The 26,188-nt window shown below is 46.8% G+C and overlaps 1 protein-coding gene across 2 annotated transcripts in view; it reads right to left on the bottom strand.

Moving 5' to 3' along the window:
- Positions 1–296: 296 nt before the first annotated feature.
- Positions 297–26,188, bottom strand: part of PRKAB1 (protein kinase AMP-activated non-catalytic subunit beta 1) — a 165,483-nt gene continuing 139,591 nt past the window's right edge. For both annotated transcript variants that reach the window (XM_069619708.1, XM_069619709.1), the window contains 2 exons: positions 4,725–4,793; positions 297–4,641 (listed from right to left, as the gene is read on the bottom strand). In XM_069619708.1, coding sequence (XP_069475809.1) covers positions 4,564–4,641; positions 4,725–4,793 — 147 coding nt within the window. In that variant the 3' untranslated portion in view covers positions 297–4,563. The remainder of the gene's footprint in view (positions 4,642–4,724; positions 4,794–26,188) is intronic.

The raw sequence follows: 26,188 nt of genomic DNA, 5'->3' as shown, positions 1-26,188 counted from the left end.
TTTTACCGAGCTGTTGGTGGCGGTCTGGGAGCAATCCCAACCTGCTTTTTTCCTCCACCCGTCCCATGGCCAAGAGCCACTGCTCCGTGGAGGCGTACTTGAAAAAGGACATTCCTTTGCCAGAAAAGGCTTTACATTGGGAAACTTAGCACTTCAAACTGCCCAGGCCACATTCACCTTGGTCAGGTGCACCCCAAGTGATGTGGAGGAGCAGTCTTGACAAAATGGCAGCAGAAATGGATGGTGTCCAGAAAGAAAACAGGCAAACATTTGCAGAAATAGCCTGGACACTGGACTGCATGGGCACTGGCGCGATGGTTCACAAGAACGTATTTATTTAAAGTGCATATAGAGTCAACATAAAACCTTACACACTATAGACAAAATCACAATAAAATGAGTACATTTATTGATGAATTAACCATAATTCGTTTCTATAGATGCCCAGAAATTAACAACAGATATTTTCAAGGTAATCTGATAATATTCAACATATTGTGTCCAAAAAGCCTCAGTTTTTAAGCATAGCCCCGTTGGCTACAACCGTTCCTAAAAAGGTTTCTCCCCGCCTGATGTGCGAGTACATGCTTTGCCATCTCCCTTTCTCTCATTTTATCTTGGGCCCAGTACTTTCATTGTGTCCATTTGGTTCATCCTCAGTTTCATTAATGTTCATCTTTTAATGATAGTCGCCATTTATAGCTGAGGGTTTGAGACCTGATGTTTTAGGCCACACGCCTCTTTGGGTCAAAGATAGAGATCTTTAGAGACTTGCAAGCGACCCAAGATGATAGTGAAATGTTTGAGGGTTTCTGCACTTTTACCTTCATCTGAAACCCGTTGCCGGCCTGCTTACCTTTTTCTTTGCAGTAGCACAGCGGTAAGCTGTAGCAGCACAGCATCAACAGCAACAAGAAAGGTGGCTCCGGCTCCTCCCCTTCCAATCAGAGGGAAAGGGCCAATGTGCAGACGGCTGGCCGCCCGCCCCAATCTCCTCTGGAACACTTTAGGTTGAACCACTTGATCAAGGTTACCCTTGTGGGGGTGCAGCGGTGGGGGCTGGATCTAATCCTCTCTGCAAGAGTGGAGACCAAAGCACTTCTAACAGGTAGGGTTTGTTAGCCATGTTTTATAACTTCTACTGCTTCTGGCGATTCCCCAGCCTGCAGGTTCCACCAATGTTTTTGAGCGTGAGGTTTCCCAGCTGTTAATACTGTCAAAGAGTAAATATCAAGGAATAGTACACTAGGTACTTTCTACTAGCCAAGAAGCAAGAGCAGTCTGAACCCCATCCTGGCTCTATGATTGCTGAACAAGTGCCTACACAAGGGGACGTTCAAAATGGCCAGTACTATGCAGATCCTCCAAGCTCTTGAGAAGCCAGTTGTGTGCCCCTTCCCGCTGCCTCATCAGAGATAGCTCCACTTTTTAGTAGAAGGGACACACTGCAAGATCCCTTTGTCCATTTCCCTCACACCTGTTGGTATATGGGTGGAGTTCTTACATATGGTACTCACCTGGTATTAAAACCATAGCCATCCATCAGTGTTGTAATGAAGTACCAAGAAACATTTATTTAGTTTCCCCTACATTATCTCACCAAGACCCATTTTGGCCACTCAGAAAGTACCTGGACCCTGGTAGAAGGACTCTTATGGTATTACAATAAAGAAAAAGCCTACTGGAATCAATCCTAAAGAAGAGGTCTGATGTGTGCCAACCTCTAGCTCTCTTTTCAGTTTGTCGTGGGTGATGGTTAGCGAGTGCTACAGCAGCTCCAACCAGTCCTCTAGAGGTGCTACATAACGACATGACTGTCAAAACCGGTCTTCATCTGGACATCTTACTTCACTGTAAACTAGATAAACTCTGGATCTACTTCACCCCTGAGCTGCTTTGTGCCAGGTCTTGGCTACTGATACCCTCCCAAAACCATGGAACACATGGAGTCCACTGAAGCATAATTAGTAAAGCAACTAGGAGCAGGGGGCCCATGCGATGGCAGTAGCTGGAGCTGCAAATGGCATACCTCAACACGACAAATACCCGTATTTTGGGGTAGGGCTTTCCGTAATCCTCCCAGTTGAAGTGGAGCAAGTGAGGCAGGGATCCATCCTCTCTCAATATGGGTCAATGGGCAAAGATTCCCAAGTCCCCCGTTTAAAGCATCAAAGATCAGAACATTGAAAAGGGGCTCTGACACAGAAGGGCCTTACAGCCTGTGTCAGTCCCAGATACAGCGGAACACTGCTATTTACAGCATTTCACTAGGGCTTTGTGGCACCAAGGAGCCTTTTGATTTATGGCCTTTTGTCCAATTACCTTTGGTTCAACTTCATATGATTCTCACCTAGCATACTTTAGAGATGTACACACCAACCCTTTGGATTTTGCAGTGAATAATTTGCTGCACCCATATTGATGGTCCAATGACAACTCCCTCCACTAGAAGCAGATGGGTGAATGATAGCGGATGCTTGAGTATGTTGCTACTACAATGTGCTCTCTATGTGGGAGCGAGTTGTGGTTTCCAGTACTAGTTTTGTAGAGCCACCATACCCATTGTTCTCAGCAGCACCACCAGTGGGGGGTGGAGGTTGGAAAAAAACAGCAGGGCGGGGGGACAAACAGCAGGGGGGAGGGGTGTACTGTGACATGATAGAGAGTGCACTGTCTGTAAGTGGTAAGGCAGTGGGGGGGTGTATAGTTCTGCCAGGGGTGCTGTTCCGACAGCCTTTGTAAGGAACCAGAAGACAAGAATGCACAATCTACAAATGTGTTTATTTTCTATTTTTTCCTCTTGATTATTGGTGTTTGAGCAGGTTTAAAAAGAGAACTGCACAGGTTCAGCAGCACTACCACCAGTCAGTGCCCACCAGACATAGTGAATACACTGCCTTACATTAAATCCAATAATCTGTTTCTTCTGCGAGCACCGGGTGCAGCCCGCTGAAGAAGCAAGGCCATTGAAAGATAAGACAGTGCATTAAAGCTATACAGAAAAGGGACAAGAATTGTACGACCATTGTGCAATGTTCCTTTAGAATTATCACTTCCAGTATATCTTGTAGTCATTTTAAGAATGTTACACCTGGCTTACTGAGCAAAACATTACCAAAACGAGCGTAACCATATATATTATGTTCCAGTAGAATATTCAGGCAAAAATCAGACACACACCCATTGTACCCTTATGGGAAAGGAGATCCGTAGTACCACCGGGGGTTCCTGGATGCTTTGAATACAAAGAATTGTGATTTTACAAATATGTTGATAAAGGGTATTTATGCCTGAATCACCAAGTACATGATGCACATGGGTTGGGCTCGGCAACCCGGCTGACGCCAACTGGGCCACGTGGTCCACTTCGGCATAACTTTGGAAAGATTTACTAAGCTGAAAATCATGGCAACTTGGTGGTTTAGGCCACCTGGAGGTATGGCTAAACCAGTTTGGACTACAAACTGTTTCTTCTTTGAACATAATGTAACAAAAGGCTGGCTATCTCTAGGTGTCATCCTGCTGTTACACGGAAATATACTAGTGATAAGAAGAGACAGAGTAAAGGCTATTACCAGTAATTCTGTATGGTTTTTAGTTGCCGGACAAGGCAGACTCATTTACTTGCAACCATCTTTACATTTTGTCAATTGATTGCCTTGTACTTTTGTGAACAGCTTGACACTTGGGTGAACATGCTTTAGGTGTGGGAATAGTACAATATCCTGTGTGCGATGCACATCAAAACCGATCCGCACAAGCATCCATGTATTAAAAAAAGAAAAGAAAACACCTTCCCCTGAAAAACGGGCATGCAGTTACTGAACAAAAGAAAGTGTGCAAACCCCTGCAGGTGTGTCCCTTTAGTCATTTGGCATAATTGAAGGATATGCAATAATGTTTATATAACTATTACTTCAGCCCACAACAGTGCCTCAGCCCTTGAAACTTAACAATTCACCCCAGAAAATAACAGAATTGATGGTTCTCTAAAACAAATTGCCCCTTGAAAATGCTCCCTCACAAGCTTCCAAAAGTCGAGTCACCTTCTAGGACCATACATTGCCCCCCTGCCCCTATAAACATTCTCAGTTGACGATAGTGCCAGGCGTGCAGTCATGAAGCGTGAGGTAATCCATTATAGTATGAAGCGTGCACAGTGGAGGACGGAGGCCTGGACAGACGTGCAGAGCTCTCCCAAACATCAGTTTCATAAACAGGTGCAATATTCCCGAGTCTCCTCTCAGAACAGTATTATGCCAATTGTCCAACCGCCAGTTTCCAGAGAAAAAGATGCTCTCGAGATGTTCTGCTCCAAACAGGTTCAGGTCAGCTCCTTTGCTCAATATTGACTGGAATCAAGTTCCGCCCTCTGGAACGGCTCCAACACAGACTTCTCTGAAGTAACCCAGCCTGGCGGTACATAAGGCAGGTGTGAAAGAAAACGTTGCTTCACCAAACAGATTAACAAAGGAAAAATAAACACATACATGGTCCTTTGAAAATCGTGTTCCCACTCCACAGCATCCCCACAGGATGCCAGGCGAATAAATACAGCTCAACTCATATAGGCTTATACAGTAGTGTTGTGACATATTTCTTCTTGTAGCGGTGGGTGGCACTGAGCACCATTACGCCATCCTACAAAATAATGAAGAGAAGGTTATGTGGATAAGCGGTCTGCTTGGAAAGTCTCACATGGCCATCAATTCTAACAAGATTACCTTGATGGAAAGTGCATACAGGTGATTCAACATGACATGGTTGGGCTCTGGCAGCAGGGCAGGATCACACTGAAAAGAGCAAAGGTCTCACATTTAGCTATGAATATGCAAGTAGTCTGTATCGAGTGGACAAGGACAAATGGGCAGTACTCTGGCTAAACTTTAGAAAAATGTGTAAAGATCACTTTATCCACTGCAACAGACATTTCACAAATTCTTACATTATTCTTAGATTTCTTTCAAGGTCATCTCAAAAATACTATATGGAAAGGTCATTCAGCTCTTGGCGACATGCTCTGCACCTCAAATAAGTGACAACATGGTGATGGGCAGGCCGCGATAAGGTAAACAGTAAAATCGTAGTTACCTTTTTGCCTCCAATTTTCTGACCCGCTCCTCATCACCCAAAAGTCAAGATTGTCTTAATCCCGTCAATGTGATACACTGCATACAAATTTCCATATAAAACATTTACATCCAAATGCTAAAAGTAGGAACACCCGTATCACTGCAATAGGGGGAGGTAGGCCTATGAAATGACCCCTTGGCTGATAAGGAAGACCAGCACCCTTTCTTATGGGACGCTCAGTGAATCATGCAAAGAGATTTAGATTTGATCCCAGCTGTCACCGGAAGCCAATGGAGATCTTGCGAGCTACAGAGACAGGGTGACGATAAGGAAAGAAAAATAACAAAATAAAAACGGTAGCATTACAATAATCTAAGATACTGTTAATAAAGCAGCTATGACTGGAGCATGGACATTTAGAATAAAAAAAGCAGAATTTTCTTAAACCGTTTCAATTTGAAAACGCCGGCACTGAGGATAGAGTTTGAGCTTCACAAGAGACAGAACTTGCAATTATTCGCCAAGATTGGTTACAGTTTTAACAGGGGTTGGAAGAGAGCCCAAAAAGGGGTGGCCAAAAATCAACATCCCAGCACGCAGAAGAGCCTGGGAGCGAGGGGGCAGCACCACCAGTATCTCTGTCCCCCCACCCTCATTTAATTTCAACCAGTTTGTGCTCATACATGTGTTTACTTCTTTCAAACAGACGTGCGGCTGTTCCGTCCTGACCACCATCAAGGCGAAACAGGAGTTGCGCGTCATTGGTGTATACTGGAAAGTAGGAGGAGGGTGGGGAGTGCCAAGCCCTGAGGAACACCAGCCTGGGGTAGAATGAAAATGAGGACGAGAAACTGGTCCAAGACCAATCCAGAAATGCCAATTTCCTGAAGCCTATGCAAGAGAATGGCACGGTCAGTCGTATCAAAAAGGCGGCTGACAAGTCCAATAAAATTAGACCTGCCATGCCACCCTTAACCCTAATCAATGACAGGTCATCAAGTACCGACTCTGGCCATTGACGGACAAAAGCCAAGTTGCTGCGGTTCCAGGATAAGATTGTGCTGCAGATATAACCGAGTTGAGGGGTTGTAATTGCTTCTAGCAATTTCGTGGACAACAGAGATAGGACGGTAATTAGAGCAGCCGAGATTTGGCTTTTTCTTTTTTTCTTTTAGAGTGGCAATACTATAGCATTTAATGCCGTAGGTATTTGTCCATACAACAAGGAGGCGTTTACTGCCTCAGCTAGAACATCCTTGAGTGAATGTGCCATTTCTTTAAAACTAGAAAAGTGGTATATCGTCCACCGGGGATGCAGATTTGAGGCGAATAAGGGCCAGAACAACTACCATAGAATAAGTTTGGCGGAAGGAAATGAAAAAAGTTGATCCTTCAAAAATAAATTAAAGGCAGCAAGGCTGAGACCATCTGCATCTGCAAATTGCTCAGATTTTTTGAATTCATTTAGTAAAAAGATTTGACAAAAATTGTCACACCTCTCTTGCGAAGCTAGTGTCGCAGATACCAATCTAGGCGAGGGCAAGCCTTTTACAGTTTGAAAAAGTTGCTTTAAAGGTATTGACTGCTGACTGAATATTTGAGGAGAAATAAGTAGCCTTGGCAAGCTTAATCGCCTCATGATTTGATGCTTGCATCTTTTCAAAAGGATCATGTAAGAAAGTTATCATAATTTAGTCGCCACTTGTGTTCTGCCCTACGAGCTAAATAACCCAGTGCACGAAGTAAACCAGGGTGCTGATGGCCAGGCACTTTTGTAAAACCACTTTAGAGGCACTAGGTTTTCAACAGCTTCTGAACAAGCCACCATATGTTGTGTAAAGGGCAGAGAAAGGGGCAGGAGGTCCCGCCGAGAGCATGCTACTTGCTGTACTAATCTATTGGCCTCAATTTCCTTGCAGTTTCTGTAATGTTTTAGACTGAGAAGGTCTGGGCCTAGCCTGATGCACCACAACCTCGAAAGGTATTCGGTAATGATTGACCCGTAGGGCAGGAGAGACCACTAACAAGTGGTTTGGGACCAAGATAAAGTCCAAAGTATGCTCCTTTGAGTGCATAGAGCTCCTCACAAGTTGTTGCAAGCCAAGGCTTTCTGTGCAGGTCAAAATGTTGTTGGCCGCTAAGTAAGGGCATGTGCCCAGATATTCAAATCCCAAAGGAGGCACAAATGATTGTGCACGAGGGCTAAATCCGAGATCATCAGAAAGAACTCAGTCTCAAAAGCAGCTAGACTATAAGATGGAAATTGATAGAAAATAAGGAAGTGGAGAAGGAACGTGGCAGAAACTGCTAACCTAACTAGCAGCATTTCCACTTTGTTACACCAAGACTTATTTAATGGCAATAACAAACAATTTAAGTTTTCCTAATAAAAGTGCAACTCTGCCTGCAAGAGAACTGGAAGCACGATCAACATGTAATACCGAGAAACCGGCAGGAAGCATTTGAACCATCTCTGGGTCAGAGGATGGAGAAAACCAAGTTTCTGCAATACAGACTAGATCAGAATCATGGCCTTGAAGTAAGGAAAACATCATTTATGTGCACCAAGGGAACACGCATTAGACCAGCACGGAGGTGGTACCCATATTAGCTACATCTGAAATAGCAGAAGACGCGGGCCAAACGGTTTCAGTAGGGGCCAGGGCCACAATGGTATCACGCATTCCACCCCCCCCTCCCCCAGGGAAGTTTATCAGGGCTGCCCACAACGGGGACAGGCACAGACGGGCTAAACTATACTCCTTGTCATCAGTATTAAGAAGTGTAGCCATGATGATATATTAAAGGTGCCAATTCAGCGCCAGACAGGGGGGACACATATACCAACTGCGAGAGTAAAGCATGGGGATGGTGGGGGCAGCTATGCGGGAAATGACAGGCATCCTAAGCCACAGATGCCCCGTACAAAGTGCTTCACCTGGGAAAGGTAGGGGCAGTAATGATGCATTGGGTGTACTCCCAGTCCAAGATACTGGCTTATGATTAGTTAAAGAAGGGGCAGGACAGAAATTGCGCCATCATAAACACACGTAGTGGGAAATCCCTCGGGCGGGTTGGACTGGGAAACCTCGATCTGAAACACATGATGAATACAACAGGAATCTGCAAAGGGGGGTGGGGCTTAAACTATGCATCACAAGAAAAACATGACTAGAACAAGGTGATGTAATTACAGGGAGGTCAGCCACATTAGCTGCCCTGCACGGCACCAGGGAGGCTGGCTCTGTAGCAGTGTGGAGGTAACATGACCGCCGATGCCCATCGGCAGATGGCTGTGGGAAAGGAACACTGGACAGAGTGCCGTTCCTGGGAGAACCAATCAGACCGTAAGATCTTGAGCTCTGGGGAGGTGATCAGCCTCCAAAGTATCTACCACAGAGTTCAGGAAGGTCATCATCCAACAGGTTTTGTGTGAATGTGCCCTTTCCCACCAGCTGTAGGGTGTCTGGTGTTCCGTTCTCAATGGTGCTGGTAGTATATTAAAGTTACGGCGGTCAGTGTTAGGTAAGATTTAATAATTAGATGTAATTTTCCCTCCATGCGTCAACCTCCAAACTTTTTTGCTGCTGTTTAGACACCATTGACTGACTTTGCCAGAGATGCACAGCCTTCAGCTGCACTCCTCTGGGCTTTCGCTCACTTTTTATGGGGAAACTGACATGCCCTTAAGACAATCAGTACTGGGAGACTGTTTCCCTTAGTCCTTTCCTCATGTTGCAGCTTTTGTGCAACATGTAACAAGTGTGCAATGTATCTTCCCATACAGCACACTTGGGTCTCTTGTCATTTCCAAAGGCCCTAGAAACTCTCGCTGGACTTTTTATGAACTGTGCAGATATGTCATGGACAACACAGGATGGCAGTTAACTTTTCGCATTATTTTTAACCCTTTCCTGCCATGTTGACCGCATTAGTTATGGATAGGTGGCCTGGCTCCAAAACGGCCTTGCCACGAGGTTCTGTGTCCTGTCCTTTAACCATCTTGCCCCTTATTTGGTCATGCACTTTCCTGCGAATCCCAATGCTTTCGCAGGCTTCTGCATTCCTTGTGTGTGTGTGCCTCCAGGATGTGGGCTGGGATGTCTGATCCCAATACACATCCTCGGTGCCAGAGAGTGGAGTGCCCTGAATGCCTGGGACCACTGTGGTCCGGGATTAGTCCACGTATGGAATGTGTTTGTGAGCAGATCTCCCATTGGGCCCTCTCAATTTTGGCGCAAAGGGAACTTGTCGATCTCCTGAGTTCACACCGAACAAAGGATAGGAGCCAAGTATCCTGCAACACGAAGCCGAGTCGATGATCCGCTGGAAGGTATGCAGCCTGAACCCACGGTCGTCCCGCAGGACACCTCTGCATCTGGTCGTCCTAGAAGGTCTGCGAAGACGCTTCGACCCATTGGAATAGTGGGACCAACTATTCTCGGCACCTTCATCAAACCCTGCAAGTAAGCTTTCTCGGAAGTGTCCCAGGGCCAACTAGTGGACTGACCATCTTACCCAGTTGCTTTGCCCTGTCACCGCCGCCGTTTCGAGGAGGCCCTTCAAACCCGGTATACTGCTAGTTCTGTGTCCACGGCACCCTCACACCGAATTTCATACACTTGGTATTCCCAGGTCTGCAGTGAGACGAGTGCGCCAGGACCGGAGTAAAAGCGCTTACTGTGTTGCCATGCCGCAGCAACAAACTGTGCAAGTTCGCCGCATTTGTGACCCTCTTGCCACTGAAGCCCGTTGCAGTGAAACTGGGCCGATTCCTCCTCCCGGAGCAGAGAAATCGCCACTATCCCGTTTGGTTATCATCGCTGTATCACATGAACTACAAGGTGCCGAGACGTCCTTTCTGCTGCATTCAAACCTGCCAGCAAAGTGGACTGAACTGGTGAAGTTTGGGTCTGCCTGTGTCGGGAACCGGTGAGTACTCCTTACCACAGCTGGTGGCTCCTAGTGCAGGAGCCCATTTTTACGCACAAGTGGCCTCTGAGGGCCCCGCTCCTTTCCACAGCTATTGCGAAATAGCGACTCCATCCTGCACTCTCAAACTGACTCTGCCTTCAAGTGGAGGTCCTCCTTGAAGAGTGGGAACTTGTTCTGCATCACCTCATCCACCTTCCTGGGCTGCTAGAGACCCTTGAAGAGATCCTATCCTGCCCATTGGCACAAGCACATGCTTGTACTGTTGAGCACAAGGCTCCTCTCTTTGTAGGGATTGGACTGCCTCTTGGGTGTATTATTGATGTGGAACTGGGTCTAAAGATTACCTGCACTGCCCGTTTCCTTCCCCTCTAGGTTGTCAACATATTTCGTGCATTTAACACTTTGGACCCCAATGGAGATATATATATTGTATTGAGTGTGATGTGTTCGTTTACTTAGACCATAGCAAAGAATCACAGCAGTAACACTATGTTACAAAGGCCTTGTAATAAATGTGTCTATTTTTAATGAACACCTGTCTGAAGTAATTTGTAAATGTCCTTGCTTTGTATGCTCATTGAGGTATTTCAGTCACCCTCACCCCTCCTGAGACTTAGTCTTGACCGCCTGCCATCGCTACCCCGATTGGTCTAGCTTGTCCAGAGGTTACCCTGTTCCAATAAACTAGGTTGGCCTTCTGATCCTCTGCCCCTCTAGGACAGAGTTCAGAAAGTTCAGAAATCCTTCTTAACAGTCAGAACAAGTGTTACTTCAGTAATAACAAGTTGTTCTGGGTGGTAATAGTTGTGGTACCACAACGGGAGGCATTGTAATGGGAAACTGTTTAACTGTTTGCTTCAATTACGCTTCACTTATCAACGTAAACCTTTAGTTGGTGATGACCACAAACCAATGAAATCTCTGGGAAACATAGAAAAAGCAATTCTCCAACTTGTAAATATTTAAATGGTTTTCCGACCATTACTTTTCTTGGTATAATAGTACTGTTCCTATTCCATTCAGATGTCAGCCTCTCGATCTGAGCCTATCCATTGTTCGGTTTAATTTTTGCTCACCCAGCTTTAATAAACAACACTGCTTCTTGCCCGGTGTTTGTTCTACTTTTTGAGTATGTGGTTTTTATCATGCTCCAATTGATAGCCCCTGACTACATTTTTGGAGGCCTCAGCGAGATATCTCAGTCCTCCCCGGACCACGGAGGGTATTCTGGCCGCACTCCCTGGGGGTGCGGGTCTGGTGATCGCAAACCTGTTCACTGCGCATCACTGAGGAGGCTCTGCAGATGCCGAGTTCACAAACGTCTGCCAGGTCCCAAGCATCTTCCTGTGCTCAGTGGAAGGGTGAGTCTGCGGTGGAGGCTTAGTGCCGAGGGTACACAAGAGTATCCAGGACGGGAGTATAGCCAGGCAAGAAGATGCTGAACAATAGTGCATGCCTACAGAGGGGGGGGGGGGGGATAGATACTTTTTACAGTGTATAGGATGCATCCTCAGAGAAGGGAGGACGATCGGCCGTAGCAGTGTAGATATTGGAGCATACCGCCCGATAGGGCGCACATGCAGTAGAGCAGGAGAGGTGTTTACTGTGTGGCAAACTCTGTTAGACAGGAGTATCGCGTAGTGCAGGCGATTGTATAGTTGCGTCATTGGGGTACAAGTTGTGTGGGTGTCTTTTTCAGAGGGGGACACGCATGTGGTAGTTAAGAGCCATTCAGTGACTCGTGGTGGATGAGTTAGCACCAAGAGGTATCTCGTGTAAAACAGCAGGCTTTGCATTTCACCAGCAGGAGTGATGCATGGTTGGACACTGGATGTTCTTGCACTAACATAGGCAACATTGAGTGAGTGGTCAGGCCTGTGGAGAGGGCTAGTGCGAAGGAGTGGAGTGTCTCGTAGGGCCAGTGGAAAGGGCCAGAGTGAATGTTGAGAGGAGTGAGTGGGAATAAAAAAAGAAGAGGAAGAGTTGGAAGAACAGAAGGAGGGGGGAATAAAGGGTTGCAGAATGAAAAGAAAACATGGTTTACGGGGACAGCCGCCTAGTCCGCATGTGGCGCAACTTGCCCAGTATCGCAATAAACTATTAAAATACAATGTTCGCTGGGCTCGGGAGACTGCAGGACAGTGTTTCCACATGCGGTCAGGGGACGAGTCATTTGACAGCAAGATAATAGAGAAAATGTTCTCGCACCTATTAACGAAATATAAAGGCTCCAAGCCAAAGAGCAGGCAGAACATACTGGGTCTCTGGAAATTATACGAGGAGACCAAAGGGAACAAATTGAAGGAAGAAGAAAAGACAGGGGTGGGGGGGGGGAGGAGGGGGTGGACAGAGTGCACCACCCCTGCCCTATGGATTATATCCCCACCTTGCGACTAGTCGCAGGGTATACTGGGGGGTACGGAAGGGGGGGGGAGAAAGAATCGCTGTTAGGTAACAATTTGTAGAGTTCAACTGGTGTGGGACTTAACAAGACTTATATCAGGTAACCCAGATTTTAATATAGGCCTGTTCTACACAAGTTGGTAGTTTGACTGAGCAGCCGGACTTATTTTAAGAGGAGTAATGTGAGCTGTAGAGCTGTACAATGAAATCAGTAAATACAGGTATACAAGTAAACACTTACACACTTCACATGTATTTTTATATACACAAGGATATGAAAACAATCTTTAAAAACGCAGCAACTAATAACATTAATCCCAAAGTTAGGATTCTGTTTTAACAAGAGCAATAAAGAAGGTGCGTAACTTTCCATAGGTTATACATATTCCAGCGCATTGAGTGACGTCATTTGAGGTTGGTAATAACACTTATTCATGATCACCATTTCAATATTGAGGTTTAAGGAAAGAAAAGTTATAGTTAGATCAGAACATACTTTGAAAAAGAGTGATTCTCCCAGAGGGATTTAGGCAGTCTTATCCCAGCAATAATAGTGTTCAACAATTAAAACCTGTAAAGGAACAAGCACTGCCAACGCCAATAGGTTCAGAAGGGGGACTTTAGGGAGCCAGGACAGCCAAAGTCAATGGGCCAGTTCAAAGTTCTGATGCTCTCTTCTTAGAAATTACCTTAGGAAAGTCAGTAGTTCAACTAGAGAATCGCAGCAACTCAAGACAAGTCATGCTGAAAGGCCAGTGCAAGTGAGTTGAGGTCAACTCAACAGAGGGTAAAATAGCACTCCACAAATTAGGAAGCACCACAATTGGCAAGCGGTAGATGTACCCCAAGCCCCAGAGTACCTGTGAACTGAATAATTCGTTCCAGCCTTCCTGTTGCAGTATGACAGACCCTTGATCCTTGTCCTTGGTGAAAAAAGGGAGGACGTCAGACTTTCTACAGCAGCACTTGAGACAGGGGCTCTGACGTAATGGATTCTACTCAATTCAGCTGCCTTTCGCGTTTTTTGGTGCCTTTTTTACTCTGCGCCAAGGAAGAAGATACTTGATCCCTCGGTCCTGGACTCTGGTGAGGGGAATCTGGATGAAGATTTCTGCTTCTGTAGGGTCTTCTGGATGCCCACGAAGCTTGGCCAGATTCGCACATCCGAAGACAATGCACTCTATGGTCAGGGGTCCCCGGGCATTGGGATTCTGCACCCTTGGAAAGTCACAGCAAGTCAGGGGTTGCGCAAGAATGAAGCTTGTCTTAAGGCTAGTTGGTCCCACCAGCCCAAGGGAGGAAGTCATCCTGTACAAGTCTTCCCAGTCTAAATGAAAACCGGCTGAGCACAACTGCAGGGTTTCACCAGGCACTTGGCGGTCCAGGATAGTGCTGCTCGAGTCTCTTCACGTCTTTGTCGGATGTTGTCCTCCACTGGTCGACTCTGCCTCTAGTCCCAAAAACCTTGCCTTTTAAGCAAGTTCCTAATCATTCACAGCCCTAGGCTGTCAATCAACCAGCAGGGTGGCTGTGCCTAGGGACATCCAGACAGCCAATCGGAACTGGTTTCACTCCGGCACACCTAGAGACAAAGGACAGGCAAGTTTTGGGACCCTCCCTCACTTCCTGCCTTCCCAGACACACTGGAGCCTGGGAGGGCTTCAGGGTTGAGGTCAAAATGCACAAAGGACTCAAACAACAGAGTAAAAGCCCAGAAGGAACAAACTGACAAGAAATGGCGAACAAAAGAAGACAGGGCCATTTTGAGAAAATGGTCACCCTTGGGTGTGCTGTACTGCAGCTTAGGAATCAGCCTGCCGATACATGGCACACAGGTAGTAAAAAAGAAACCACTGCCACCAGCCAGGAGTGTAACAGAATGTTAGGTGAAAAGTAGGATAAAAGGAGTTACTATGTAACCTCCTCCCCCCCAGCACTCCACATAGGGTGGTTTGTGCTGGACCCACAAAAGAAACAGTAAGTAAGACAGGAGTCATCTTGCTATTCATGCGAACAGCAGCTCACCCAAGAACATGTACTTCAAACATTAAGAGAAGTCAAAGGGACTTTTTAAATATGATATGAATATTCCTCTGACGAGGGCTTAAAGATGGACAGCGCCGCCAAATAGCTTTTAATAGTACCAATCTGGAGCCCCAGAGACCTTATTGCTGGCCTTCTGGCCAAAAGCAAAATCTCTGTTATGTCATCCGGGAGGTCCCAATCCTAGTACCTCAGCCTTTCAGAACCTCTGGATGGAGAACCGGACTCTCCTCTCACGAGAGAAGGATCTCTTTGTGGAAGACGTATTGGAGGGCGGATGGACATGTCCAGAAGGTCCAGGTACCAGATCCTCCTGGCCCAATCCAGGTCAATTGGAATCATGCGTTTCCTGAACTTTCTCAACCACCTGATCACGTGAGGAATGACGGGGACTGGAGGAAACGCATACAGGAGTGGAAATTCCCAGTTCACCACAAATGCGTCTCCTAGAGCTCCTCTAGGGGGGAAATTCCCTGCAGCAATACAGACGCAGTTCCGCTTGACACAGCTCGCCAACAGTTCCACTTGAGGGGTTCCCACAAAGGGTGAAGATCTCTTGAAGGACTTCCTGAGCTAGTTCCCACTCATGGGAGGCTGTGCTCTTCCTGCTCAGAGCGTCCACCGCCATGTTCTCGGTTCTCCTCTCCGGCTAGGTGAACTTCCGATAGGCAGATTCCTTCTTGTATTGCCCAGTACTAGAGCAGCATTGCCTCTCTGCACAGTGGTTGTGACCCTACACCTCCTCTCTTGTGGAGTTAGTACATGGCCACTGTGTTGTCCGTCATTATCAGGACATTCTTTCCTCGTACAGAGGGCAGAAAAGCCTTCAGCACTAGTCTGATTGCCCTCGGCTCCAAAAGAGTGATATGTAGTTTGGATTGCGATGGAGACCAACGACTGCTGACTATCAGATCGTTTGTGTGGGCTCCCCACCCCGATCTCCAGCCACAGTTTCCAAAAAAGTTCTCCCTTCAGAATGTTGTCCTCAAAGGCCCACCACAGAAGATCCTGTGTGACCCTGCTGGGAACCTGAAGTAGGTCTGACATCTTTCCTGAGCACTGGGACCATTGATTGCTTACAGCCCATTGAAGGGATCTCATTCTCAGACTGGCATGATGCCATAAGGGAGACACTGGGCCCTTTAAAATTTGCTGACCATCTGAAGAATGTCTTAAGCCCTCACCTCAGGTGGCAAGCTCTCTCCCAAGAAACCATTCAGAACAGCTCTAATGAATTTGAGGTGGTGTCATATGGGACTTATTGTAATTGAGGGAGAAGCACAATCTGTGAAGGGAGTGGCACATGAAGTTGAGATGATCCAGGACTTGGGGAGAACACGCCCTGATCATCCAATTGTCCGGGTAGGGGGTCGACTTGAAACCTCCACTCGCCCGAGACTCGCTGCTACTACCAGTAACAGTTTGGCGAAAACCCTTGGCCGGAGGTCAGCACGAATGGCAGAGCTCGAAAATGATAATGAGAACCGCCAACTGCGAACCTCAGGTGTTTTCTGTGCTTGAGACGGATTGGCACACGAAAATAAGCATCCTGAAGGTCCAGTGACACCATCCAGTCCTGGAGTTGGAGGGCCTGAAGGATCGGAGAAAGTGTGACCATCTTGAACTTCCTGAGGAACTTGTTCAAGTATCTCAAGTCCAAGATGGGTCTCTGTCCTCCATCCTTCTTGGGTATTAGGAAAGAAGGGGAACACCAAGCCTTGTTCCTCTCCACTATAGGCACTGGTTCTATAGGGCCTTTCTCTAACAGGGTTAATAATCTCCTACACAAGGAGCGAATCTGGAATCCTCAAAGAGTGGTTCCCTGGTGGATTGTTCTGAGGTCTCTGTATAAAAGGAAGGCAGTACCCCTGGGCTACAGTTTCCAAAGCCCAAGCATCCAAAGTAATGTCTCGCCATTCCTCTAGATGCTGAGCCAGTCTGCTTCCTACTGGTGAGTTGTGACTCAAGACCTCAGAGGTTTTTAGGCGGCTGATGCAGTGGCAGATGGTAAAGATGCCTCTTGAGCTGGCTTTGCACCCCTTCCTCGTCCACCAAGAGGAATTCTTCTTTGGCCCCTTGGAAGGGCATGAGGAATGGCCAGTAAAACTAACTGAGGAGTAGAAGCGATAACATCTACCCCTTCAAGGTAGTCCACTAGGTCAAAAAGGCTGAGGTTGCCCAATAGCGGTGCCTAAAGATTTGGATGCCGCCTTCGAGGTCTGCAACTTCGCAAATCACTTGTCAGCCTTGTTGCCAAAAAGGTGAGACCCGTCAAAGGGCATGTTGAGAAGTCTGGATTGCCCATCCGGTGCAAAACCCAATTTCCGCAACCACGCAATCTCTGCATAACGGTGCTAGTAGCCATGGCTCTGCTGATGCCATCAGCAGAATCCAGACCTGACTGAAGAGACTCACAGATGGCTTCTTTGCCGGCTCTAACTATGGCTAAGACCCAGTCCCTTTTATCCCCTTCGGGAATGTGCTTGGCTGCCATGGAAATGCAGTCCCACAGAATGAACGTACATTTTGCAAGGGCACATGTAGAGTTGGCAGATTTGAGTGCCATACTCCCTGCCGAAAACACCTTCCTTGCCCATCCATCTACCATCTACTCTTTTGCCGTCCCTATCTGGAAAGATGGTAGGGTAAGCCGCTTGCTTAGATGTTGCAGTAGCTGCCTGCACCACCAGACTCTCTGGAGTGGGGTGTTGACAGGTAGTCGGGGCACTACTGGAAGGGCGGTACTTCTTGATCAAGTTTTTATTCATAGCCGGATTGGTTTCCTGTGTTTCCCAATTCGCCGCCACCCTTTTCTGCAAAGCAATGTCAAAAGGTAATATGGGATCTGACTGAGGACCCTTATCTAAGATGTCCGTTAGATCATCTTGTTCAAATGGCAATGGAGGCCTACTCCACCCCATGTAGTCCACTACTTTAGACATGAGTTGTCTGTATGACGCATCTGCATGCTCCCCAGCCTCTGGTCTCCCAAACTCCAATTCATTTGCGGTATCCACCCCACTTGCAGTCTGTAGGTTGTCAGAGGTCTCTCAACCTGGACTCTTCTGCAATAAAACTTTCCGGTACATTTGGAATACCAAACTGGAGGCCAAAAGGGGCCTCTTCATCTGATGGTTCATTCTCTTCCTATATGGAAGAAAGACTTTGAATAGTATTTTCTCAGGAATGAGAGGTTTTGTAAATAATGGGTTAGATGCTGGAAGAGTCATCAAAACTTTCTTCATTGGCGCCATATGTTTTACAGGGGTGCTCAGCGTCTATGGCACAGCTGGCAATGAGGGACCAGCTGGCGTCGATGCCTTCAGCGTCAATGGTTTGGCTGGTGTCGACTATCTCGACCTATGCTTTCTGCTTGACTGATCCTTCATTGTTACTTCATCAGATCGAGGCCTTGACGGCTCTCGATGCGGATCAAGCCTTCGTCCCGGGCTCGAGGGTGCGCAGGATTCAGGTTGAGCCCTTTCTTTCCCGGCTTCTTTCGAAGGCATGGTAGTAGCATGACTTGGAGGCTTCTGCTCCTCAAATATTTTGAGCAGCTCTGCTCTGAAAGCCTTCCACTCGGCCATAGTGGTTTTTTAGTTGGGCAAAAAACCCTCTCAGGGGAAGCGTCTGACGAAGGAGACCCATGATGCCTTCACTTCTTCGAGGACGAAGAAGAGTGGTGAGAGCCACTCCTCAATCTCGACCGCTTGGCCTTCTTCCTCAGAGGAGAGTTGCTTGTTTCTTGGCCGAGATAGGGGATTTAGAGATTCGACCTACCTTGAACTTCCCCTTTAGTTTCTTCAAGATCTTTCCAGTCAGACTGGCACTTGGAGCAGTCCGAGGTGTTATTGTCCGCCTGAGGCACCACAAACAGAATAGGGATCGGCCAAAGACATTTTTGACACACAATCACAACACTTTTTGAAAATTCCAAAGCAGCTGAAGCTGGATATCTAATATCAAAGATGTGAGGACACAATCTATTTGAAATAAAAATTCTCCCTAACAAGCACAAGGTGTACATGCGGGGTGAAAGAAAATATCTAGCAGATGTTGAAAAGAATACACACCAAAAAGGAGGATGTGTTATTTAGTGAGGCGGAAGGGGCAATAAAGGAGGAAGTGAGAAGGAGGAACAAAGGGGATAAAGGAGAACATGATCAGGAAGATTAAAATTCAAATTAGATGAGGACGACGAATAGGAAGAAATGAAAAAGAACGATGAAGGGGATGAGGAAGACGCAGCAAGGGTTATAAGGAGACAAATGGAGGGACGCGGACAGTGATGAATGGACACCCGACAAACTTAAGATAAAGGGAAGAAAAAGAGTGGAAACGACAGAACAGTTGTGACAGGTCCATCTCCTTACGTAGTAGGACAGCTTGTGTTAACTCCATTTTTACTTTCCCTGTCAGAGAGGGAGGGACAGGACCCAAGACACGGGTAATGCCGTTACTACAGAAGGGACGAGAGGGAGCCCATTATGTGCCCTGGCAAACAATGGACCGGGACAACCCAATATGCAGTGGGTCCTCCCTCATAGTCGGGGCCAGTAAATGGATACAGGCCCACGAGAAAGACAGCAAGGGTGATGCTGGCCATAGGGGATATGAAAAGGTTGTTTTCCGCAACTATAGGAGAACAGGCCGACATTTGGAATACGGCTGGCTATAAAGGAGTGAAATTGAGCACCAATGCTCATGACAGAGCTTCATTTAACAATTGTCGAGCACATGTCTGGGAAGTTTTAAGGGGCATGTATCCAGACAGTTATGACCTGAGGACCGTGATGGCTTACAAAATGAAAGGCGATTATGACCCAGCTGAATATATAAAGCGAGTTCAGGATTTAGGACGCAAAAGACACAAAGGTCCTGGGATGAATGATTACCATTGTTCCATCATATATTTGTAAAAGGACTTCCAACAGAAAAACAGGCTTCCTTGGACAAGGTAGTGGGTATAGAAGCTAAGGGCTGGCCCGAAATACAAGCAACTATAGTGCATTACTGTAAGAGGAAGCGGGAACGTGAGAGATGCAAAAGAAATTGGCCAAATGCACCATGGAAGGAGCACTGTTCACGCCAGACTCTGCTGCTGTGGTGCCAGCACCACAGGAAGGGTTTCCCGTAGGACTAACAACACAACAAAGGGGGTACAAACAGCCACAGTATGGACCACAATGGGGAACACCACCACAGAGAAGTTACATGCATGGGGGATACTTCCTTATAGGAAGGATGTGGGGGGGGGGCAATCGAGGAACAGGATACAGGGTTTTTAAACTATGCTACATGGGACATGTGGCAATCACCTGTCCATTTATGCAACAAGCACAGGCAATTCAGGTAGCGCATCCGCAGAGGCTCCAGTAGCAGCAAATGTAGTATCCACCAGGGCAGATCCAACCAGCACAGATGCCAGCACAGCATGGAGGAATGCAGCCCCCCAAGAAAGGACAACCGACAGCAGGTTAATTGTCCCAGTGATAGTCGAGCCACCCACAGCAGCAGGCGGAAACAGTGGTGCTAGGTCAAAAGGTGGTGCCACATTATACAGGGGTCAGCCTGGTAGGAGGGAACCCTTTCCCCTTCCCGCAAAATAACAGCATTAGGGGTGCCCACTGAAAGCCAGAGCATGTCCAGTCCTATCAGTACGACCCCAAAGAGGAACCAGAGATGGCAGTGAAAATAGGAACAAGAGAGCTCTTGTTTTTTAAAGATACAGGGTCAACCAAATCCTGTATCAGGTAGGGAGTGAGGGGGTGAGGGGGTTCCTGTTATCTAACAAAGTGAAGATGTTAGGCAGAATTGCATGCAGTACCCTCTGGGAACACCACACACAATTAGGACTACAGGTGTAAGCAAAAACCAACCTTTGGTATAAGTCTGTACCACAGACTTTTGGTAGCGAGCTGAGCAGCCAGGCTTATCCCAAGAGGGAATGTGAGCAGTAGAAGAAGTTACACAGAAGTATCACAATCACAGTGGTTCAAGTTGCTTGGTAAAAATACTTAAAACATTTATTTACACATTCATTTAGAAAACATTCACTAGTAGAAATCAATATTAAACACCAATATACTACAGTACAACACTTCTTTCATGTAATGCAAAGGTTCAATGTACCAGGAGGGTCAGTTCAATTCAATAGGCCAGGCCAAAGTCAATAGTCTAGTGTTCTTGGATAGGACAGCGCAGTTCTGGTACAAATGGAGAAGTCTTTGTAAAAGTTTTTAGAAGTAGTTCAGATGACAAAGAAAGATATGCTGGGTCACAAGCTGATTAGGCCTGTAAGGTGGGAAATTTTCACACACTTACACCGCAAGAGTTAGGATCTCACAACCGGATGGCACGGTACCTTAAAGTGAAGCAAAAAAAGATGCAGCTGAAGACGTTGGTTCCTGGCAGTTCCTGCAGATCTTGCTGTTGGGGACAAGAGGGAGGACGTCAGGGGACTCCTGCACTGCGCAGGATCGTCGTTGGAGCAAACAAAATGGCATCACTTCAGCTCAGGTGGCTGTGGCTTCCAAACACAAACTGGTTTCCCTCTCCCTGGTTAAACCTTAACCAGTTCCGAGAATGGTATCCAGGCGTTTGCCGAGAAGATTGGCCCCACCAACTCAAAGGAAGAAGCCATCCTTGAAGGAGCTTCTCTGTCGAATGGAGTTCTGGCAATTCGGCGTTGCAGCAGGGCTTCACCGGGCAAACCAATGGCCCAGTGGTTGCAGCAGCCGTCCTCTTCCAGCTCGTCTTCGGTTCTTTCGTTCCAGTGGTCGACTCTGCCTTCCAGTCCTGGAGACTCGCCTTTTAAAGTTTTCTTCCATTCATTCCAGCTTAGCTGTCACTCACCCAGCAGGGTGTCTGTCCTTGCCGGACAGTCCGCAAGCCAATCACACCAGAGTGCATTTGGGTCTCCTAGGAGACCAAGCACAGGGAGTGTCGGGTACCTCCCTCACTTCCTGCCCACCCCATTCACTCAGACGCCATGGGCGGACTTCAGCCCTGAAGCCCGCCAAAGGCTCACGAACAAAGGGACCAAACCTGGTTTGGCACACAGAGTTAAACACCAGAAGGACCCTTCCACAAAGAAATGGGGAAAAAAAAGATGACCGGAGTCTGTTTTTACAGAGGGGTCCTGGGCGCCATACTGAAAAACAGGATGGCCCTGATTTTTAGCTACCGGTATTCGCGGTCGGGAAAAATCATGGTAGTTCGTTATAAAACCACTGCCACCAGCCATTTCAATAGGAAAGGGTAGCTTTTGACAGCTACAGGAGTGTTTAGACTTAGGGGATACTAAGTAACCCCTCCAGCACTCTATAGGAAGATAGTATGTGCTGGGTCTATGAATTTAAAAAGACTAGTAAAGTCAATTTAACTTTACATTCTCTGGGCAACAGTAGTTCATCCCAGAGAAGGTATTTAAACCTTGGGAAGTCGAAAGGGTCTATGGAGTTATCTAAAACTCCAACAAACACAGAAAAACATATTGAAAATGAAAAGTTCAAAGTCCCAAAGTTTAGCAAAACAGCTGGAGGGCTCTAAGGTGGGAGGAATTAGCACGTGTATGATAATTCTCCATAACAGAAGACACTCCAAAGCGTACTCCAAAGACACACCCATTCAGATCTTGAGGAGAGACCTGCTCAGCAAACTGAATGCAACCATATCATTCACAGAGAAAGGGATGGAGAGTTCCACGCCTGCCATTTACTATGTCCGGTTAGCAGCTCTTCTCTTGGCAGCACCCGCGCAAAGCAACTTTGCGAGTACAGCCACTATACCACAGCAGGTTCCTGTGCGGGGTTGAAGTACTGCTAGGATGGGTCCTGGGAATACTAGGGAAGGTGTTCCAACTGGATTCAGAGTTTCTATTCAGACCACAGTGCAAGCCAGAAAGAGGACTTAATGGGGAAAACAATGGGGGTGCAGCTGGCAGCTTTGCACTAATATGCAAAGGCCTGATGATTCTGTGTGGAACAGACAATGACAAGGAGTGGTTGACAGTGTTGTGCATTGACCCCACCTTGACAATTACAGAAGTATTGGATGAACAGTTGTTTGCCGATCAGGAGGAGGAAGGGGAGATGTTGTTCAAGATACATATACCTTGCCCAGTGCAGATATTGGAAAAAAAAGTGTGCCCATTCTGACAAAAGTAGTGAAGAGGGAAAATAAATACACAGAGGCAGATCTCTAAAGGATACCGGATGAGTTGTGCACCAAGGGACCTCCCGATGTGGGGTTAATGAAAGGGATTGGAGCAGTACAAATATAAACTGAAACAAGAGGCCCTGCTGCCCCGGGCAAAAAAATACCCATTGACCAGAGAAGCAGAGGAAGGGATATACTACACTTTGCATTCATTATGGTAGCAAGGCATAATTCAGACATCAACCTGTAACACAGCAACCTATCCGATAAAGAAATCAAAGGGCGGGTCATGGCATTTCATCTAGGATTTGCACCCCTAAATGAAGTGGTAGCAGAATTTCCTGTAGTTCCCCACCACCATATTGTACAATATCTTAGTGAAGGCAAAGTACTTCACGGTCACAGACTTGAAAAATGCCCTCTTCTCTATACCTTTGCACCCAGACTCAAGATATCGGACTGCCTTCACGTATCAAATAACTAGATTCAAACACATGTTCGCACCAGGGGTACTGCAAAACACCCAGTACTTTCAACAGGATAATAAAATGGATCCATGCAATGAGTGAACATCACGCACTGTGATTCACTATGTTGACGATCTGTTAATATGCAGTGAGACAGAAGAAAAGTGTAGAACAGACCCTGTACAGGTTTCGTCACTACTTGCAGAGAAAAGGTGCAAGGTGGATAAGGCAAAATTACAGTATTGCCTAGAAGAGGTGTGTATCCATTGAAGAGTATAGAAATAACACCCATTCATTCCACCACCCACCCAGGAACGGTGAAAGAGATGCAGACGTTTCTAAGTCTATGTAATTATTGCAGAACACAGGAATTTGATATGCCACATTTACTAAACCCCTACTGCAGGGCCAAGAGAAGAGGGACATCTGAAATGAATGAAAGTTTCACAGGACTAAAAGATGCACTGGCACATGCACACCAGTGTTAGCCACCCCAAATTACAGTGAAAAATTCAATTTGTTTTCACATTCAAATGGCTCAGTGATGATGGCTGTGCTCAGACAAAAGAAGCTGCAGGAACATAACCACTAGATTACTACAGTGGAAGCCTAGACCCAGTAGCGAGAGGACACCGCTTGCGGCTGCAGAATTTGCAACTGAGAAGGCATCGATGATTACCATGGGGTGTCCTGTAGTATTGTACTTGGAACACTCATTCACCATCCTTGAGAAATCAAAAAAGTACACCAACTACCCAAAGAGCACTGAGATAGGAGGTCATATTAACCAACCCAGCCATTGAGGTTGCAAAGTGCTGACGCGTAAATCCAGAAATCTACCTAGCAGAACCAATACAGGAAGGGCATTACATACATGATTGTGTGCTCTGCACAGACAGGATGGGAAGGCAACGTACAGGTAAAAGAGGAAGAAATAGCAGGAGCAGACATGGTCTATTTTGACAGGACATTAAATATTGACCCAGAGACAGGAAGGAGACCTACTGGTGCGGCAGTAGTGTGCTGCATAAACAGTGAATATGTAATAGCATCTCAGCAGCAACTACCCTTGCGTTAGTCGGTACAGGCAGCAGAATTAGTGGCAATGATAAGAGCTCTAAAAATGGAGGGGCATGCAGCAAATATCTTTTCCGACTCTGCCTCCGTCACATCAACTATCCAATCAGGACTGGCACGGTGGGAAAGGAGGGGATTCAAGTGACTGATCCCCTGTACAACATGCAGAACTACTAAAAGAATTAATTGACAAAAGCAGCAGCATATATACCAGAGGAAGGGGGAGGGGGGAGTTCAGAGGTACCCCGGAAAAGGGGGAAAAGGTGCCACTCATTGCAGCATAAAGGAGGAAGAGTGGGGAGGAAGAACATAACAAGATCCACATAGTACACATAGTAGAATTACAAGGAGAGGTACCAAAAGAGGAAAGAACTGTGGATAAAAAGAGGATGTTCACGGTCACTAACTGACCTGATTTGGCGGTAGAATAGCACAGGGAAGCATGAAATGTCCAGAACATTGTTACATGGAGCTTTAGAGCAGCTACATTTCCCCACCCATGTGTCCAAAGAAAGCATAGCTGCAGAACCGAGTGAGGGATGGTACGTTCCAAACATGCATGAGCGAGTGAATGAGTTCATGGGAAATTGTATGGTTTGCAAACAGTTTGTCTGGCCAGACGTTAAAAACTTTGCGGGGAACAATACCACTGCCAGAAGGGCCCTCCCGGCACTTGCAAATCGATTATGTTGACATGCAAGAAAGAAGTGCTTCCTACAGGCACCTAATCATAGTGGTCTGTCCATGTTCCCATTGGCTTGAGATGGTATCCTTTGTATTCCCACAATAGGGTATACGCGAGTAGAGAAGGTCAGATAATGGCCAACCCTTCGCCAACAATCTCTTGGAGGAGAGAACACTTCTGCAGAGCACCATTTTACGCTGCAAGAAATTGTAAAGGAAGGAGAATGCCTTCGCCAGTCCCTCCACGTTCAATTTCAGACGCTAACCGTAGCTCAGAAATCATTATGATATGATAGTTTATTTATATAGCGCCTATGCACATACTGTTCATGGCCTGTAAGAATGCCATTGTAAGGATGTGAAATGAACGTACTCGGCCTGACAACATTTCAGATAGAGCAAGAGCTAAGACATAGAAAAGGAAAGGAGGGGGGAGAGTGGGAAGGAAATGGAAACAGACAGGCAACTACCGTACTAGAACTGACAACATTTCTGGTAGAGCCGGTGAAAAACAAAAAGGTGAGGAAGAGGGGTGCAGAAAGGGAGGGGAGGAACAAAACTATCAACTATCGTACTAGGCCTGAGGACATTTCAGATGTTGCTGGTGCGGGGGGAAGTAAGGGGAGTGGGGAGGAGACAGTCGAGGTTGCTATCATACTAGGTCCAGGGACAATTAACTGCATAGAAGAAAGTAAAGGGAGGAGGGGAGGAGATAGGAAAAGGGAGAGGAGGAGAAAACAGAGTAAGCAGTCAAAAAGAGCGGAGAAGCAAGATGAGAGAGCGAATACAATTGCAGAAGTCAGTAGTAACACAATGTTGAAAGACAGGATCCAAGATGAAGATGGGATCAGCATGATTCAGGGCCACCAGGAGTACAAGATGCAAAGGAAGTCCAGCATGAGAGTTGAGAAAGGGTGACACACTGTTCAATGAAGTCCATAAAGGTCAAATCCAGCATTGGCCACAAGACCGGGATGATGAAACTAGAATGTATCAGGACAGACTCCTGCAGAAGTAGGCTGGAGGTGGGGAGCAGGGTAGAAGAACCAAGAAAAACAGGCAACACCTGTGTGCGAGAAGAGTGGGGGCACAAGGGACATCAGAGGGGGACCAGAAAGGGTGGGGATGGCCTGTGGGGACAAAGCGAGTAAACACATGTTGGTGCATGCTTACCTGCTGTCCGAGCAGGGGGGTGGGGTAGGGGGAGGAGGGTCGGGCCCTTGGTACTACTGGTCGGAACAGGTCCAAACAGAAAATGCCCTTTTCTTTGTCTGCCCTTCACTTCGGACGCCCGGGCGAGAGATGCCCTTGATCTAGGAGTCAAGAGTAGGAAGGAAGAGGCAGGG

This window comes from Ambystoma mexicanum, chromosome 10 (genome assembly GCF_040938575.1).
Source record: "Ambystoma mexicanum isolate Mex_15411 chromosome 10, UKY_AmexF1_1, whole genome shotgun sequence".
Lineage (NCBI taxonomy): Eukaryota > Metazoa > Chordata > Amphibia > Caudata > Ambystomatidae > Ambystoma > Ambystoma mexicanum.
The sequence above is the reverse complement of the archived record's forward strand: the minus strand, read 5'-3'. Positions and strand labels throughout refer to the sequence as shown.